Here is a 19,178-nt window from a genome sequence, read left to right on the forward strand (position 1 = left end):
ATATATAATAAAGACTTTCATAAAGGTAAAAGGTAAAGGTATTATAATAATAGTTGTCCTCAAGCCTAACTGAAAACTGAGGAAATTCGGATTAGGCCCTCCACTGACCTACAGCAGCCAGCAGTGCAGCGCCTACCAGATCAGCACACCGGGAGATGACCCTACTCTTTGTGAATAGTGTACCAAGTTCTTTAACGTGTACACAAGACGAGTTTACATCCAATCCGAAGGACGAGGCAATGAGAGCATCTTGCCTAAGGATACAGTTAGTATGGTACCGATTCGAACCCATGCCTATTATATGCTAGTCTGATATTATCATTACACCATCGCTTTCCGGTATACAGCACCCGCCGTGATTCCTGACAGAATGCAACCGGGCCCAACATTGCTTAACTTCGGTGATCTGACATAAACCGGTGTTTGGCCGTATACACACATTTTTTGATTTGTGGCGAAAAGCTACTGAAAATGTGTAATATTAACGGGTGTCTAGAAAGCTAAGATCTAGAAAACTCAGATCTGAGATATATCTGAGTTTTCTAGATCTAGAAAACTCAGATATCTGACTTTTCTAGATCTAGAAGACTCAGATATCAAGATCTGAGTTTTCTAGTTCCAGAATGAAACTAAAAAACCCATTGTCAAATGGATCGTTCCATTATTAATCAGAGGGTAGCTTGTTTGAAATACTACAGTATTATACGTTTTCTTACTACTAATAATAAATATTGTAACTTGTAGTAGAGGCCTACAACTTATATCATAAAGAAATACAGTATACACCTTTTAAAATATAGGCTTAGCATTTAGGCCTAGTCTAGCTATTACAAACTCAATTCAAGGCTCAACGTGTGGGCGCTATCGCAATGTATCGCGAGGGGGGTCAGCCTGGCCCTACTAGGCTAGAAGTGGTCAACTCGTACCCAAAATAACTCATACCTATTCCCAACTTAACTAACGTACTAACTCGTACCTCAACCAACTCGTACCACACCAACTTGTACATACCTAATTTTTAAGCCTACATTTTAACGGTAACGTGCAGTGTATTTCCGTTATGATTTACATGTTGACTACATGTTACAATATTAGTAAGAAAACGTACACAGAGTAATCAGTTTTAATAATACTCTAGTATTTCAAATGACCTTCTGATTAATAATGGAATGATCCAAATGACCTACCAACCAATCATTTGATGATCTGAGTTTTCTAGTTCCAGAATGGAACTAGAAAACTCAGATATTGATATCTGAGTTTTCTAGATCTAGAAAATCTAGACACCTAATTTTAACATTAGGCATGGATATTTTATATTCATGCAATGTTGTGAGGTGGTTTCCCGATTAAACGTACGATCAAAACGGTACTGGGTATGATCAACTAGCGTTCGTGTTCCCACCTAATCATCCATTCATGCAGAATGATGAATGGATGATGGATATCAATCTGTGGCGATGAAGATATCAATCTGTGGCGACAATAGAATGGACCCGAGACCTGGCTATCTTCGACTTTTAAATAATAGAAAGTTTTGAAAATTTTGTTAGGCTAGAAATGTACGTTGTATGATGTGTATGTATATTGAAAAATGGTTGTAGTTTTCAAAATTACATTGTACAAGTTGCGATGAGAAAAACTGTTATTTGATCGTTAGTTGACGTGTACATAAAGCAAAAATAAAAATAGAATAAAATTTGTTAGTAAAACTTTAAATAAGAGTAAAGATATAAGGAAGAAAAGCAAAGAGATCATGGAGCGGCTGTACCAGAATATACAACACAAGTATTGTAAAGTTAAAAAACTAAAAAATTTAGGCGATCTTGTCAAAGTCAAGCACCTTCAGCCTGCCACGTTTCGATATTCAATATTGAACTTGACCTGACGTAGTTCCACAATATCTTATTATAAAAAATTGTAGAGTGGATAGAAAACTATTAAAAATGGTTATTGTTAAACTGTTTTTAATATACGTTTTAATGTTAAACTATGTTTACATTGTCTCAAAAAAAAAAGTATTTTATTTCAAGATGAAGGAGATTGAAAGTTAATGTTGTGTACTTGTTTCTGTGTATACAGGACGTTAAAAATATTAAAATTATTATATAGGATTTATGTAATATGATTATATTTTATGGTTTATATGAATGATAATTTTAAAATAGAAATGATTTAGTTCTAAATATAATATTAAAAGTCTTACCTTGTTTGAAAGCCATTTGGTTTGGATATTATTGAAATAATGATATGTCAGAGCTGTTGTAAGTTTAAGATGTTTTTATCGACCTTTTCTTTGTGAGAATGTTATGTTTGAAAGTAACAAGTTCGAAGGTTTGCTATGTGCATGCGTTAGAACGTGGTATCGAATTGACGTGGGTGTTTTGATTACGCATAAAAGTCTGTATAGATTATTATATGGGAGGATTATATACATAACGGTTTTTGGTTTTAAATTTTATAGTGGAGTAATTTATTTAGATATAACATTTGAGTTTATATACTTGGTTATGGTTGGAAAAAATAGTGAATAGGGTTTAGGGGTAAAAACATAAATAAACAAATATCGTTTTAGTTGGATTAGGCATTTGTAGGGTGGTTTATGGGGAAAGTTTTATAGATTTATTAAATATCGTTTTTGATTAGGTTATGTAAAGGGGTAGGTTTAGGCATGGATTAAGGAATAGAAGGATATGTATCAGTTTGAGTTCAAAGGTTCCATGACTCTAACCTACAGAGCGTGGACCGCCCACAATGTTACAAAATAAACACAGTACAGTATAATTAACCGTCGTTAACAACGAAACGGTCGTGTGCCTAATATATTGTTTACTGCACATGCTCAACAACCTTTAACCTTGTTGGCTATGCTTTCGCGCGCTCTTATCTTGGTGGCATGATTAATATTTTATATTTTTAGCGCTAGCCTAACTTTTCTGAATTCAAATTAAACGATCTCCCAGAAATATTACAAGATTATTAATAAATGTAATTACAAGATTAAATACAAATTGTTTGTAAATTGTAGTACCCTTTGTGTTTAAAAAACATTAATTTTGCCATGTTCAAAATCTGCCGTGATTGATCTACGCTAATGTTTCTATGACCTTAAAGTAGCATTTTATGACCTGTAGTAGCCCTACATCTGAGGACACAACTAGTTGTTGTCTCAGCCTACATGTAAAATTACAAAATCAGCAAGGATACTAGGCCCAGGCCTTCTAGGCTTACTAGTAAACTCTATGATTTGCCGACATTGATATAGACCTAGGTAGGCCTATTGGTAGGCCAATCTTCAGTGTAGTAGCGATCTATATTCTCATCGTTGTCTACTTCTTGTGGGAATAATAATACAGTAATATAAGCTTGCCTTGCGAAAACGAACGAGCGCTAGTAGAGAGTAGTACAGCAGTAGAGTCAGTGGTGATGTATAGCCAGCCAATCCCGGATCAGGGATCGCACTAGCCAATCACCAGGCACTACAATTTAAATATAATCACATCGATAATTAAGGAGATTTATAAAGAAACCACTGCTTAGCCATACATTAAAAACACGATTGTTGTATGTGTGGACACAGGACACGCTAACAACATACATTATCAAATGCATAATTTAATATTCTATAGATTAACGCAATTTTTAATGACAGAAGATGGCAGGCAAATAATGATAATTCAAATATAAAAATTGCATATTTTATTAATATTACCAACTACTTAAAATTACCAGTCGTAAGAAAGTGAACTTTTCGTAGTCCGATTGTGATGAAACTAAAACAGAATTGTTCAGCAATATATTGTTGTTGTCAATTAATCACCGACGCAGACATGTCAATAGAACATTCAGACTGTGCATATCATTTCTACATGGCTACGTTTTGGTCTCAAAAAATGTAACAGTTGATTCGCAGCGTTCTACAGAGGGCCGCGGTTAGAGACACAGAGTTCAATGAGCGTGTTTGTTTGATTGGCAGCAGTGCTTTAGTATAGGCAAGCGCGTTGGAAAATCGTTTGATGTCACTGTCGATGCATATCCTTCTATTCTTTAATCCATGGTTTAGGGATATAATAGGAAAAATAATTAAGGGTCGTTTAATTTATAAAGTTGAAATAGGATGTTTGGTTAGTTTTAGTAATAACTTGGAGTAGGTAGTTTATGAATATATAGGAATGGTTGACAAATTTAGAAGTGAATTCTTATATTAATTAAGGTATAGTGATCAAAAAATAAATTGATGTCATTTAATAGTGTGCGTTTATAACATATTTCGTATAAAAAACATTTTATAAGTCATAAAACTCAAAAAGAATAAATAAATATAGAGGTAAACATTATGGTACAGTATGAATAACGATTTATTTGACAATATTAAAGTATTTATATGAATATATAAAATACAACAATTTAGTATTAAAGTACTATATGATATTAAAATAATATTAAATTATACTAAACTTTTAAGTTAATATGTTTGAAATGTGTTTAAATTGTTTAATCTTTTTGTCGTTATAAAGCACCTATTGTATTTTATATTTGTTGTTGAGTAGGTGTTCGTGGTTGTTTATAATGCCTTGCATAATATTTTTTTTATCTGTGGTAGTTTATCAAACTTTGCTTTAATAAAAATTGTTTTTTTATTAATATTTTTTGTGATCCTTTTCTTTGGGTTCTGTTTAAATTGTATCAAATGTTTATTGATAAATTTATGACTGTAACCTATTTTCTTTAATCGTAATGAGAAAAGGGTGGTGATGTGTTGATATTCTTTAATATTGCATGATAGTCGGTTATAACGATGGGATTCCGTTTTGGTAATACTTTTAAATATTGCGGGGTTATGGTTGGATGTTTTATGAATATATGTATTTTGTTTTGCGCATTTTTACACAGTGAACAACCACACACTTGTCAAGAGGCTGTTGTTGACTGATCACATTTCATTAACCTGTAGTGTGCGCTGTGTCTAATTGTTTTACTCCCTGTATAAAATTAGAGTGCTGCTTTTTCAATGGCCTAGCCTCTTGTTAAAAGTAGGCGTGTTATACTTTTAACAAGAGGCTAGGCCAAGGCCTAAACTATTCGAGAAGTAGAACAATTATAGACGTGACAATACAGATTGATTTTTCAACACGCAGTCTATTCTTACTACCTTGGCAGATGACAAGGTAGACAAGGTAGGTAGTCTATTCTCGCGTCCCATGTTTCGGTTGCTCACTGTGTAACATAAGAAAAATGTGTAATCTGACTTAAAAGTTTAATAGTATATTGAATATCATGTGACCCACAATCCTCCAATCAAATGACAAGAATCTAATATTAAATTGTTATATATATTACTATGCAGTACCATGGAAAGATGTTTGCAATTACTTAATGGGAAAAAAAAAGAAAAAAGCAAACTATACCTTGGCCATACAATTATGTTAGTCTATACAGAAACCTACTTACCCGATGTAGACCATGGTAGATTAATTGTCCCCCATGGTCCCAGACGTTGAATGTTTCTTCTAAAGTCTCCTTATTTTCCTCAACTTTCTTGATTACATCTTTATCTAATTGCTGCTCTGTATCAAATGGGATAGCTTCAGTAACTGTGTAAGCACCTGTAGTGGGAACAAGTTTTTTGGTCATTCCACAAACGGCATAACAAGCATCATTGTTTTAGTCCTATAATCATCATAGTTAATCAGTCAGTTAAAAAGTCATTACTATGAGTATAGTTGTCTTTATTATCATCATTAGTGAGCTTTTGCATCGGGACGGTAAGCGAAAGGGGACGGTAGATATGAAAGGATACGGTAATATATACAAAATATTAATCTGCACATTTGTATAAGCCCTGTATATATTTATGTATATTATATAGTCGGTGTAGACCGTGAATTCACTTTGATTCTTTTAGATTCATACCATTACAATTTGTTTTATGTACCCAAAAATCCGGGCGATTTCCGCTAAACGGCACGAAATCACCGAAAAACAGCTATTTTTTGGAGGTTTTTTCAATGTAACTTTGTTATTAATTGACCGATTTTTATGGCTGTTTCGACATTGTAACGCCTAATTAAGTACCTACGATGTCATGTTATTTTTAATTAAAAAAAACTTAAAACGTCGTCGGCATTGATTTTTAAAGTTAGACGATTTGAAAATTGCCCTGTGTTAAAGAATAGGCTTGTTTTGCCAATTTGTTGAGATCTTTACAAAAACGTTCATAATGTTTGACCTAGTTATCCAATGATATTGGCTGTTCCACCATGCAAAAGCTAATCAATCAAGCTTTCTAATGACCTAAAGTAAAATGTGATTGGTTCAGATACTTCGTCGGCACAGCCCCTTTTTTGAAGCAGTGTCTTGGTTTGTCAGTGACCGACTAGTGTTAAAGGATAGGCGAAAATTTTCGAAGTCGCCCAACGTTTCCTGAGCAGTCAGAACGTAACGTTAAAACTAAAATTACAGTTGCTGAAAAACTACTTATTCAAAACGCTTTATTTTTTCACGAAAGTTAAGAGTTATTATCCCTTATTTGTAATATGTAAATGTATTTAAGATAAGGGAACAGGATTTTTTATATAAGTAGTTTTAAAACACTTGGTTTATTTAAAAACCACCAGCGTGGTTTTGCCGTATTGGCGGACTCGTCCATTTTATTAATAGGAAAAGGATTGTAGCACAAAACGTTGAATTTGACCTATATGGTTTCCATTTCTGTTTTCTAATGTCAAATTAATATTATATTATTAGTATCTCTATGTAATATATAATATATTCATATTGTACTAGTTAGCATCTACATACCGTTATACTGCACTTTAAATTTGTTTTGGTGATTTTTCAATGAATTGTATACACAGGGAGTTGGTATACCATTGGTTCTACTAAAATTATTATTACTTTTATTTGTTTGTGCAATATTTGAAGATTGCTACAAAAATAGAAATAATTTAAATATAATAATATTTAACAGATTAAGTGTACGCACTATGCATATGGAACAGATTACCTATCCGTATCGGGCGTAGTTCAGTATGATATTCTATTATTACCTTCTGTATCAGCCTCCGCCCTTTTGGGCTTTTTTTTCCTACACAATACTTATTGTTAATGTACCATAGTTATTTTAAGGGGAGTAGTCTCCTAATAAATAGTTCTTAGCACTCTAACATTGTTCTTTTGTACCTTTCTTTTCTTTTATTAAAAACTTTTGTTAACTGTCTGAAAGTTACCTCCTAGTAAAGTGGAACGACCCAACATGGTTCATTAAACACCACTGTGTTAGGGAGCAGATTGAGATCAACTGATAAGAGCCCAACGCACTAAAATTAAATAGGCCAAAAAAACAAAACAAATTGTAATGAAAAAAATAAGCATCTTTGTAAGCCCTTTTTAAGGTTTTAATTAGGTGTTTTATTTCATCTTTTTTTAACTTTGCTAACTAAGAAACATGCCCACCAAGGCTGCATGTACAGCGTCTTTGGACTGTGTAGGAGTGGGATGGCCGCTGCCATGTTTTCTCCAAATTACCGTCACCATATTGTTGCCTCTAAGTTATAAATCTGATAACATAATTTTATACTTAGTTACATTAAATTGGAAAATCTAACTAATAATCTTATAATTTTAAAGATGTATTGTCCCCCTGAAAAAATAATTTTTTTTTAAAAATGCCATTTTAATGTCACATAATAGTTATCCACTTTGACCAAAAATTGGATCGAAAAAAAATGTATTTACTTAAAAAACTGTAATTTTAAGCAGAAAATAGTCAAATTGACTGCCAGCCAATGGGTATTTGGTTGAATTTAACCATTTATTTTGTTATTTTATAATTGAAAACCTTAATTGTTTCTTTTTTTTTCTACAGAAATTTTTTTTAATGCTTTTACTACAAAAATGTAAGAATAATTAGAATTTAAGGGAAAGTTATACATACCATCATTGTTGTCATCGTTATTGTAGTCAACAACAATACTATCATCATCATCATCTGTAAGTGGTTTCATGTCAATCTGACACATAAAACAAAAACAATAAATGGATATAACAAAGAAATAAATGTTTTATTCAAAGTTAAATACAGTATTGTTTACAATTTAATATAAGAGAAAACTAATATTGTTTACTCTCAAAAGAGTAAATTTTAAAAGGATTGAAGAATCAAAAAAATGAAAGCTGCTCATAATGCCTCATTGGTTCATTTAAAAAGAAAGCCTAAGTGACTGATTTGCAATAGTCCTATAGGTGCTACTTTATTCATTTTATGTTTTCATTACACTATTATTGACATACGTTTATAGTTTTCTTTTCTCTTAATTTGTCAGTGACGATTTTTGTATACTGTTTTGAAGGATTACCTGTAGAGAAAAAAGACATTTGTACGTATTATTTCAGCAGACACATTAATAGGTGACAATACTTTGACTGATTGATTATTTAAAGTAAAATTACAATTACAGTACATCAACAAACAATAGCTTGCGTGTTAAGGGATCATAGAGTATTGTAACAATAGTAAAGTATGTATGTGAAAATAAGACCATTGACACCATACTACGGTTGAATGCCTTATTGAATGCCATTCTACATCTCCATGTGGGGCTGTTTGTGTCTATGATAATGAGATTAATGATAAATATTGTTACAATACATAGCCTATGATGATGGGAAGAGTAATACCGTAAAACCTTGAAAAGAAGCCCATGTGCTACTTCTTTTTTTAGAGCTCTTGGGTGGGCTTCTTTTTGATGGGCTTCTTTTTTTAGATGGGCTTCTTTTCGAGAGTACTTTTGCAAACTGTAGAGGGGGGCTTCTTTTCGAAATGAATGCTGTAAATTTTGTGAATTTCTACTACAATAATATGACTTTTGAAATTATGTTTAATATACCAATTAAAAAACAATATAAAATTCACCGTCAAATACAATCTTTGGGGTCTTATACTTTTGCTTTATAGCTGGTGCATAATATAAAAACAAATAATACATTAAACGAAAATGGCTACACCAAGTCCTATCCACAAAGTGGCAATTGTTTCATCTAGAATTAAAGGACACCATGTTTTCAGTACAATTACGAAATAAACGAAGAAATGATATGTAAACTGGAACCTAAAAACAAAAAAAGTCTAGGCAGAAATGCAATCAAGGTATGTTCGTGGAATGGTGCAGATGTTGGACATGTTCCTGAATGTTTGGCTCAGATAATAGCTCCGTTGATGAAAGATAGGAGGACAGTAGTGCAGCTTATAGTCAAGATAACTGGAATGGAACGAACGGCCCCAGAAGGAAATGTGTACTTGGTGGAGGTGTGGAAATTCCCTGCCGATTTTCATATTTGTCAATGAAGCAGACAAGAAAAAGATACAAGATGCGATCAAAGCACCATTTGGACGACAAAAAACTGTAAAATAAATATATGATAAACACGATCATACATATTAATTATTATCATCAGTCTGCATCACAAGTATCTGGCATTAAATTATCCTACTACAGTAACTCTTAATCACGTGTTTGTATTGTTTATTTCTGTTCCTTTGACGTTCAGTTAATAAACCTACATTCTTAATACAGTATAGTAGTCTATCTCGAAAAGAAGCCCATACTATCTTGTTTCGAGATGGGCTTCTTTTCGAGAGTACTTTTGCAAACTGTAGAGGGGGCTTCTTTTCGAGATGGGCTTCTTTTCGAGGTTTAAGCCCATGGGCTTCTTTTCGAGGTTTTACGGTATGCTAATTTTTATTCATGTTTACCACTATCAGCTTCAGCCTCTTTCCATGATTTGCTTACAGTTCTTATCACTTCTATGCCATCTGTAACTACATGGTCTTCCTCAAATCTGAGATACATATAATTTGAAACCAACAATGAATGTCAGTCATTTTTAGTGCTGTAAAATTCAATTTTCTCTTTTTAATTATAGATACCAGTAGTTACTATTTCAATAGTCTTTATTTATAAAATACACATTTTAAATCAGTTATTTAGTCAACAATTAAAATTATCTTTCTTTTAAAATTACAAAATAATGTTAAAATTTAATTCTATTATTGTTATTGATATTGATTATTGGTAATTAGGCAGTACCATGTATTTTGTAATGTCAATTTTACTGTCCAACTACTTACATCTTTCCAAGACATGCATTTATGAGGCATGTTTTACCCACTCCTTCCTGTCCAATCACCTTAAGCATTCCAAGATTGACTGCGACAGATCCTCCTTTCAAAGCTTCCTTGTACGCGTCCTGATACTCTAATTCACGAGCAGCAATATCAGATGGAATATCTGAAAATTGAATAAGATTTTAAAACAGAATTGAATAAATAAAGTTCAATAAAAAAATCTACAAAACCATGCATAAATATATATATATATATAAATACTCCATTATTATTATTATTATTATTAAGTTATGAGAGTTGCCTAAGTAAAACTACACTATGAGATTAAAAAAGAATCAACATAAAAAAAGTATTAACTAAAATTCTATTGTAATGAATACTGTAATAGTAATATTTTAACATTAATAACAAAAACTGGACAAAAAAGAGAGGAACACTACGAATTTAAGACCAATTCAAACATTCAATAAAAATTAAATTAAATTGTGAAAAAAAAAATTGGTAATATTAGCAAGTGGGAAAATACTGTAAAAGTATTTTAGTTTTATTCATAAATATTGAGTGCTGTTTAATTTTTTTAAAGTAGAAAATAAACCATTTCATTATCTATACATACAATACACAAACAAACTTTTATCTGTTATTTTAGTAAACTTAAATTCATTTTCAAAATTAACAATGAGAGTTGCAAAGTAAAAATGAACATTACGCATGTTGATAATTCATGAAAAACAAATGCTTTAAATGGTTTAAATTGCTTTAAATTAGTCTAAAATTTGATTTTGTTCATTCTTAAATTTTAAGCAAGCATTTCTTGTTTGTTTTAGACTAAAAAATCAAGGCCTGTACTTGTTTTTAAATACTGTTTAACAAATTGTGCCTAATTATGGTCGACTTTTTTTGTACATGCATAATGAAATTGCCAACAACAAACATATACTAAGTGTAAGTGAAGTCTTGTTGGTCATAGTATACCACAACATCCTTGTTTTCAGTTTCTATGCTGTGGATAGGTAAAAAGTCGTGGTATTTTTTAAATGTTAAAAGACATAACATCAACAATTAACTTCAGGATAGTACTTTACCAAGTAGTGTGTTACTTGATATTGTGCCGAGAAGATCTGCAAACCTCTGTATTTTGCCTGGAACATTTGCTAATTCTCCACGAATTTCAAGCCTGAAGACTGCATCCCATACATTTGATAAGTTATATTCTGTCAAGCCATAGTAAGCAGTAACATTTAGTAATGCATCTGGGTCAACTTGATTCAGGGCCTTGAACAGTCGCTTTCTGTAAGGTGACAACTTGGTTCTATCAGTATGTCTATTCTGAATGTTGTTGTCTCTCATATACTTTGATACAAGATCTTTGGCCTGTTGGATTTCAGATGTATTTGTAATCTCTAACAGCAAGTTAACATTGGTTGGTGAGATGAAACCTTTGTCTTCAAGTGTATTGAGTAAGTCATATCCATTGGAATCTTGATTTGTAATGTAACCGACATCCAATTGATCAAATAGTAGGAACCTCAGCCAATGGTATCTTTCACCATCAAAGCACCTACTGAGACCAGCTTTTAGGTCTTGGAAACTGTTCAAAGATTCAGAACCAGCCATTGTGTTTCCTGCAAATAAAATTATAGGACAGTAGGCTACTGCTCTAGGCCTAATGACAGTCAGTCATAACATGTCTAGTCTAGGCCATCGGTGTCTGCAACATGCACTAGCCTCGAGGCCTACAAGCACCTATTTTCCATAAACACCGCTCGTAAATTCCGCTTACCTCTACCGCTAACTATTACCGCCCGTCTGTGTAAATTGGCCTTTAAGGGCACAACATCATTTAAAAGAATGTATATCATATCGCTGGAGTTAGCTTTTAACGCGAAATACAAAACATTCATTATTTGTTTTATAACAGTACTTTTATTCAATTTAATCATTGACAATTGCTAGGCCGGGAAGCAGCCCCTTAACAAATTGCGAGAATACAATCAGGTATGTTATAATATTCACTAAAGATTGTTTTCCACTTTCATTGTGGGCACATTTGCAGACTGTTTTATAACAAATTCTTACTAAAAATAAGTAACATTATGATTCCCTAAATGTTAATGTTACACCAAAACATTTTATAGTTCACAATGTAGAAAGTTAAAAAAACAACATTTAATTTCACACCAACCTTACATTAGTACAACCCACAATTCATAATAATGATTTTGCCTCTAAGATTATCAGACAATATTAATACCATTATTAATTTTGGAGGCCAGCCCTTGGTGTGGGGGTTTGTGATCTCTGATTGCTCTTGTTTACACTGATATTATATTTATAAAGCTTCTAATGTTGTGAAACCTCTAAGCGCTGTACATATTATTACCCCAGTTAATTTTGGAAACATACTCTTATAATGCAGCTAGTCATCAGACTTGACCTTAGAAGGTACACCTGGGTGGGGAGTGGCAAACTTGCTTTAGGATACAAGCAATGCGACGAGCATTGGATTCGTTAGTCTAACGTTCAACACACTACATCACACGCCCTTACAAGCTCGGTTTTTTAATTTCTATTGTTTAAAAACGGCTCAAAAATGGGTATTTGGAAACTTGGACTGGGCATGCTCAAACCTCAAAGCACATCTGGGAGAAAAGAGTCTATGACTGGTAGTCTAGTCTGTAAGAAATATTTCTTGTTTTATTGCTGGACGCAAATACCCACAGCGGAACGTTTTATCTTGCACATGGTTCTCTCCTAGACTGATCCTGGGCCAGATCCAAAGGGCGGATAGGGATGGAGATTGGCGTAGCCGCACAACTTTAATAACTATCTACTTAACCGCGTACAGCATTTAATTGTAGCAAATGTTCTAAATTACCAATTGGTTGAGTGAATCTATATATAGGCTATACGGTATGCAAACCACTGATGATCAACAATCAAACAATCGGCGGTTCACATAGAACACGCAAAAAATGTTACGTCACATGTGTTTTTACCACCGGAAAATTATGATCACTGATTATCTGATTGCTGCACAATACACAGCCAATGAATTAGAGGTGCCATTTATCATGAATTTTATGTGTGGCAAGGGTGAAAATACATAACAATAGCAGGTTTTACATTGACTTATTATATGGTACAAATCATTAACTTGAAAATGACAATACAAAAACCGCCCTGGTTTAAACCACAAAGGAAATGCAAACAAATTGTTGAAACACAAACATTTATGATGAATACAAATTAAGAAAGCTTGCAATGAACAATTCCCTTGAACCTCACAATAACAGGGTGAGAAACAAAAATATTTCAATGGATGCATTTGTCATGGTAACATAGGTTTTGAAAGGAAATGTTTGCAATAATTCTCTACTCTTCAATTCAATAAATGTTCTCAACAAATGCAACTGTAGTCAATCAAGAACACAACTAAAACTTGCATACACTAAAATCAATGTACAAATCTATATAACAGTATAACCAATGTACAAATCTATATAACAGTATAACCAATGTACAAATCTATATAACACTATACCAATGTACAAATCTATATAACACTATAACCAATGTACAAATCTATATAACACAATAACCAATGTACAAATCTATATAACACTATACCAATGTACAAATCTATATAACACTATAACCAATGTACAAATCAATATAACACTATACCAATGTACAAATCTATATAACATTATAAATATGTCCAACAAATACAACTGTAGTCAATCAAGAACACAACTAAAGTTTGCATACACTATAACCAATTTACATCATATAATGTACTATTATAACCATTATACATCAGTGATTCAGCAAGTTTTTAACATGTAAATCTGAACGGAATCTTAACGGATGATGCCATCATCCAGGGGGTTGCCCAAAGAGTCCAGGGCTGTGGACACTGCGTATTTGAGACAAGATCCCCACCCCCATGGTGGTGCTTGTGGTGAAGCGAATTCTGTTAAATGACACCCCTAGATGCATGATAAATGGTACCTCTTGTTCACCGTAAAATGTCACTCCAAGTACGCTAGCAAACAGACGATCGTAGCCTATTTTTCAATAAGATCGTAGCCTATGTTTCAATACAATCGTAGCCTATGTTTCAATGCGATCGTAGCCTATTTTTCAATACGATCGTACGAATACGAATAGAACTTTATTGCAATCAAAGGAAGATTGAAGTTTAACAAAAGCGTTTCCCTCAGAAACATAAAATGCAATATACAAATATAAAAAATATTTAGAAAGAAAGTACATACAATCACCAAAAAATTGTTAAAAATTTAAAAAATTTAAAAACTTCAAAAATTTTCACAATTATTTACAAACAATGGTACGGAAGGTCGCGGAAACAGAACACTAAATGATTACCATTTTTGGAAAAGTCCGTGATTAATAAACGTTTCAGAACGATTAGTTTTAACTCTAGGGATACAGAACTCACGGAGTCTTCTAAGATTATAAGCAGCAGATGGAGCCTCCGGTAACAAATGATTCAATCTGTGACTGGGGTCTTTGATTTTAACGAAAAAATCCTTGCACAGTCGAACACTTCTAGGGTAGAAAAACCAAGGAAGCTACGGGCATCGAAATAAGTAGCCTGCGGAAAAATACATTTAAAGGCCCTTCTCTGAATTTGTTCAAGTTGTTGACTCTGTTGCTTCGTAATATTTGATCCCCAAACTGGGGCCGCATATTCTAATATGGGTCTAATGATACTAGTATAAAATTGGACAAGTGCGGGGGCATCCAGGCCTGCCCTCCGCATCTGTTTGAGAAAGTACATTCTAGAATTGCATTTACTAATCATTTTGTCAATATGGGGTTGCCATGACAAATTATGAGAAATAATAACACCAAGGAGTTTAAATTCATCAACATGTTCCAGATTACAATCTCCAACATGAAGTGGCTCAAAAGCCGTCTTTGACCTTTTACAACTAATTCTCATCTCTTTCGTTTTCTTAATATTAAGGAACATATTGTTATCATTAGCCCACTGAATGATCTTATCGAAATCAATATTTATGCGTTATGCATTTTAGGCTCCAATAATGTAATTTCATATTTTACCTTTAATAAAGTTTCCTCGTGCGTGCAGTGCGTCAGTAGAGTAAACAAAACAACATTCGGGAAATGGTAGAGTCTAACAGGGATTTAGCTAAACACACACGTGCATTTATTGCGGACTATATAAACAGCAAGGCCGGCCGCCGGCTTCTGTGTTGTTGGGTAATAAATAATCGAGCCGGGATGGTATAAATTTCTCCCCCGACAGAAACGCCTTTTCCCTGTGCTTTGGCCTATATTATCTGCACGTTTAACAACGATACAAGTGTTCGTTTGCTAGAAATATTTTTAGCATATAGGCCTACGACGTACCGTCGTACATAATTTTGTAGGCCTAGGCTAGGGGCCTAGCTAGGCCTGCGCTACTGCACTTTCGCACCTCTTGAGCATACCCAATTTTAAAAAATTCACCTGCTGCGCGGCGGTGACGGTGGGTGACCGTGAAAGTCTTAACATTTTCGCGTGTTACGGAAGCCACCAGCCAAGCGTAAAAAACAAAAATAACATAGCGTTCAGAGGATTTAAGAAAACTGTAAAATGCTTCTTATTAAATTGATAACTGTATGAATGCTGTATGATTAAAAACAATTTGAACAATTGTTTTGATCATACAGTATAAAATACAACAACAATTATTTTTTAAAATCAAATATACAGTGATTTAGGCATGGCTCTCTTTCCCCAAATGCCTTACAAAAACGTTCAGGAAACAGTGTATAGACCTATTGACATAGATAAATTAACTAAAACGTTTTTACCATTATATTTCAACAATTTTTAATTTTGGCTAATGACCGATTCATTTGGCTAAATAAAAAAATTGGACTTTAGCCATTTTGGCTATAGATAAACTGATTTGACTAAAAAAATATTTTGATTTTCGCCAAATGGCTAAACAAAATGAAATGTTAGTGCTACCCCAGCATCTCCTTGGTCAGTAGCAGTAAAGCATTCGGTTAACAAATTTGTAAGAGCGTCAGTGGTAGACACACCCTTAGAGCAACCAAATTGATTCAACTTGATTTTATCTTTAATTTGGACCCAAATCATTTCCCCTACGATCCCTTCAATAACTTTCATGGTGGTGGAAGTCAGCGAAATAGGACGCAAGTCATTCTCAAGAACCTTAGGTGGGTTAACCTTTGGAATAGGAATTATATCGGCTGACTACACACGCGACTAACAATAGGATAGCATTTTTTGCATATGCGAATCAGGGGAAGTCCCTGATGAAACCTCCGGTCGGTAATACATTCAATTTCTAATACAGTAACTGTAATCAATTAATGAAAATTAATTATTACTATCAATTAATGATTTGAAAAAGTTAGACAAAGAAATATGATGCTGCTATTATATATAAATAAATTGAGCAAAACGTTAAATTGTATTATTTAATGCTAAATAAGTCAGTAGTTAAAACCACAATTTCCAAAATTCATTTTCATTTATCCGCTATACTGTACAATACTAGTGTTGCTTAAACCACACTCAAAAAGAAAACAAAGAAAATAATGAGAGTATTACTCCGTGATAATTACTAAGGAAATTCGGCCTAATATTTCAGACGTACGGACATGAAGATAAACAGGGTACTACACGGAAATACAAAACTATACGCAAAATTATGATTTTTTGGCCTTAAATTATAGAAAACATCCAGCCGGCAAAACACAATCAATATGGACAAATCGACGATCCCCATATGACAGGATTTTGGCCTTCTTTCGTACCTCTCATGACGCACCACAAGCCACTACTCATTCAGAAATTCATTCTGCGCATGGTCAGAAAAATATCTACAAAAAAATATGTGCGTAGTCTGCCAATTTATAGATATTCTTTTCCAGCCCTGGACTTCTATATAACATTATATGGATGTTGTATACGATGAAATGGGAAAAAACATTTAGTATGAAATTAAGGGTGTTGCCCGGGCCATTAGGGCAACAACCCTGCATCCGTCCCTGTCATCTATTAATTTACAGCATTGTATTGCCTAAAAGTACTCATTTTGATTCTATAAGGAATGTTTATAAGTTGAATGGGAAGAATATTTGACTGTTCTATTCAATGAGGCAGAGCCTAGTTAAGGAAAGGCTTTAAAAAAAAAAAAACATTTACAAGTCTAGCACAAAATGCCTGTTTTTCTAGTTTGATTGAAAACGCCACTTAACGCAAATTAAAACTTGTGAACGATCAAACAATCGGCGGTTCCCACACAGAACACGCGAATCTCAAACGTGTGCTTGTCAGCGGAATTCCGGAAAAAGTCCGATCATTTTTCTGAGTACTAGCACGCTATGGGAATGTAATTTCCGGCCAAGTACAGGTGTCATTTAGCATGAATTTTACGTGCCAGAGTACCATTTCCGGCCATCTAGGGGTGTAATTTAACAAAATTGGGTTTGCCACAGGCCTCCTTGGTACCAAATTCGAACACCCCTCTGTTAAATCCTGGATCCGCCCCTGTGTGATGACTGGTCTAATATACTAGACAACATTGAGACCAAACTGACATTTGTTCGTAAGAAAATACAGCCTTTCTTTGACAGAATCTAGGAAACGGCTAGCTAAGTTATGGAAATCAAATAGGAAAGTCGCTATTCGTATAATTAAAAACGGTAATGTTGAAAAAACACCAGCTAAATGTCCTGTTACAGACAATGATGTGCACACATTTTATACGGATAAATGCCGGAAAACTGTTGATTGGGACGTGGATAACGCGATATGAAGTAAGGCGCTTAATATTAGCAAACAGGAGAAATACGATGATGTCTTAGCAAAATTAACCGACGAAGAATTAGTGGCGACAATTAAATGCTTACCTAGCAGGCGGAGTGCACCCGGAATAGACCGAATCACATACAGTGATCTGAAATCAGTTAAAGAGCATTCATATCCAGTTCTAATTGATATGTTCAACACATGTATGGAATGTAAACGAATTCCTGTAGAATGGAAAATCGCTATTGTTAAATTAATTCCAATTAATTGTTTGTTCCAATATTGCTTCTGTTAACCTGCTATAAAATATTTACCGTAATAAATTATTGGAAAGAAGAATAATGGATTGAGCTAACAGAAACAAACGATTATCTGAAAATTAGAAACGGAATGGTCTACAGGAACACGTGTTTTGCATGGAAACAGCTATAAGTGACTTTAAAAATATATCTGGACAGATGTACTGTACATTTGTTTTGTAGATTTAGCGGACGCGTTCGGAAGCATTTCACATGAATTTATGGCATATGCTCTACGATGGTTTGGTTACCCCGAACAGTATGTTGAACTCATTGAGAAAATGTACAAGGTTATACAGAAACAATTGATAGGTTCAGGGGTATCATACAAGGTGACCCAATTTCGATGGATGTATTTGAACAGAGTATAGATATCTGGATTCGATGGGTAATAAATAATAAGGAGGAACCAACTATACCAAATCCAGTACAGGGATATGTTGATGATGTTGGGATGTGTACAAATAATAAAGAGGAACTGGGAATTATGTGTAACAAAACAACCCAATTTGTTGAATTAACCGGTATGAATGTTAAACATATAAAATGTGGTTTATTGCACGGACACAGGACAGGAAATAACTGGAATCGTAAAGACATAACATTTGATGTAAATATTAAGATACAGGGCTCGGAAATTCCAAAGTTGGGCAAGCAGGGCAAATACAAATACTTAGGATATGATATAAGTTTAGATGGGAAAGCATCTGATGCTCAATTGATGGAAATTTTTAACTCATTCACTCCTTCCCCCCTTCCAGTTGTGGCTGAGTTAAAAGCAATTAATGAAATGGCATTGTCAAAAGTAAACTTCTTCATGTGCAATATGTCAATTGCACTGAAGAAATTGAAAGAAATTGAGAATATTATTATTGAATATGTACGACAATTGGCTATCTCTTAATACATCATCCAACAGAGACCTGGTATTT

The 19,178-nt window shown here is 33.6% G+C and overlaps 1 protein-coding gene across 1 annotated transcript in view; it reads right to left on the minus strand.

Moving 5' to 3' along the window:
- The window catches only part of LOC144838177 (uncharacterized), a 204,084-nt gene extending 193,791 nt beyond the window's left edge, over positions 1 to 10,293 (minus strand). The window contains exons 1-4 of the mRNA XM_078693536.1: positions 10,130 to 10,293; positions 9,755 to 9,840; positions 8,293 to 8,357; positions 7,937 to 8,012 (exon numbers count right to left, since the gene is read on the minus strand). Coding sequence (XP_078549662.1) covers positions 7,937 to 8,012; positions 8,293 to 8,357; positions 9,755 to 9,840; positions 10,130 to 10,197 — 295 coding nt within the window. The 5' untranslated portion in view covers positions 10,198 to 10,293. The remainder of the gene's footprint in view (positions 1 to 7,936; positions 8,013 to 8,292; positions 8,358 to 9,754; positions 9,841 to 10,129) is intronic.
- Positions 10,294 to 19,178: the final 8,885 nt, after the last annotated feature.

This window comes from Antedon bifida, chromosome 3, assembly GCF_963402885.1.
Source record: "Antedon bifida chromosome 3, ecAntBifi1.1, whole genome shotgun sequence".
Classification (NCBI taxonomy): domain Eukaryota; kingdom Metazoa; phylum Echinodermata; class Crinoidea; order Comatulida; family Antedonidae; genus Antedon; species Antedon bifida.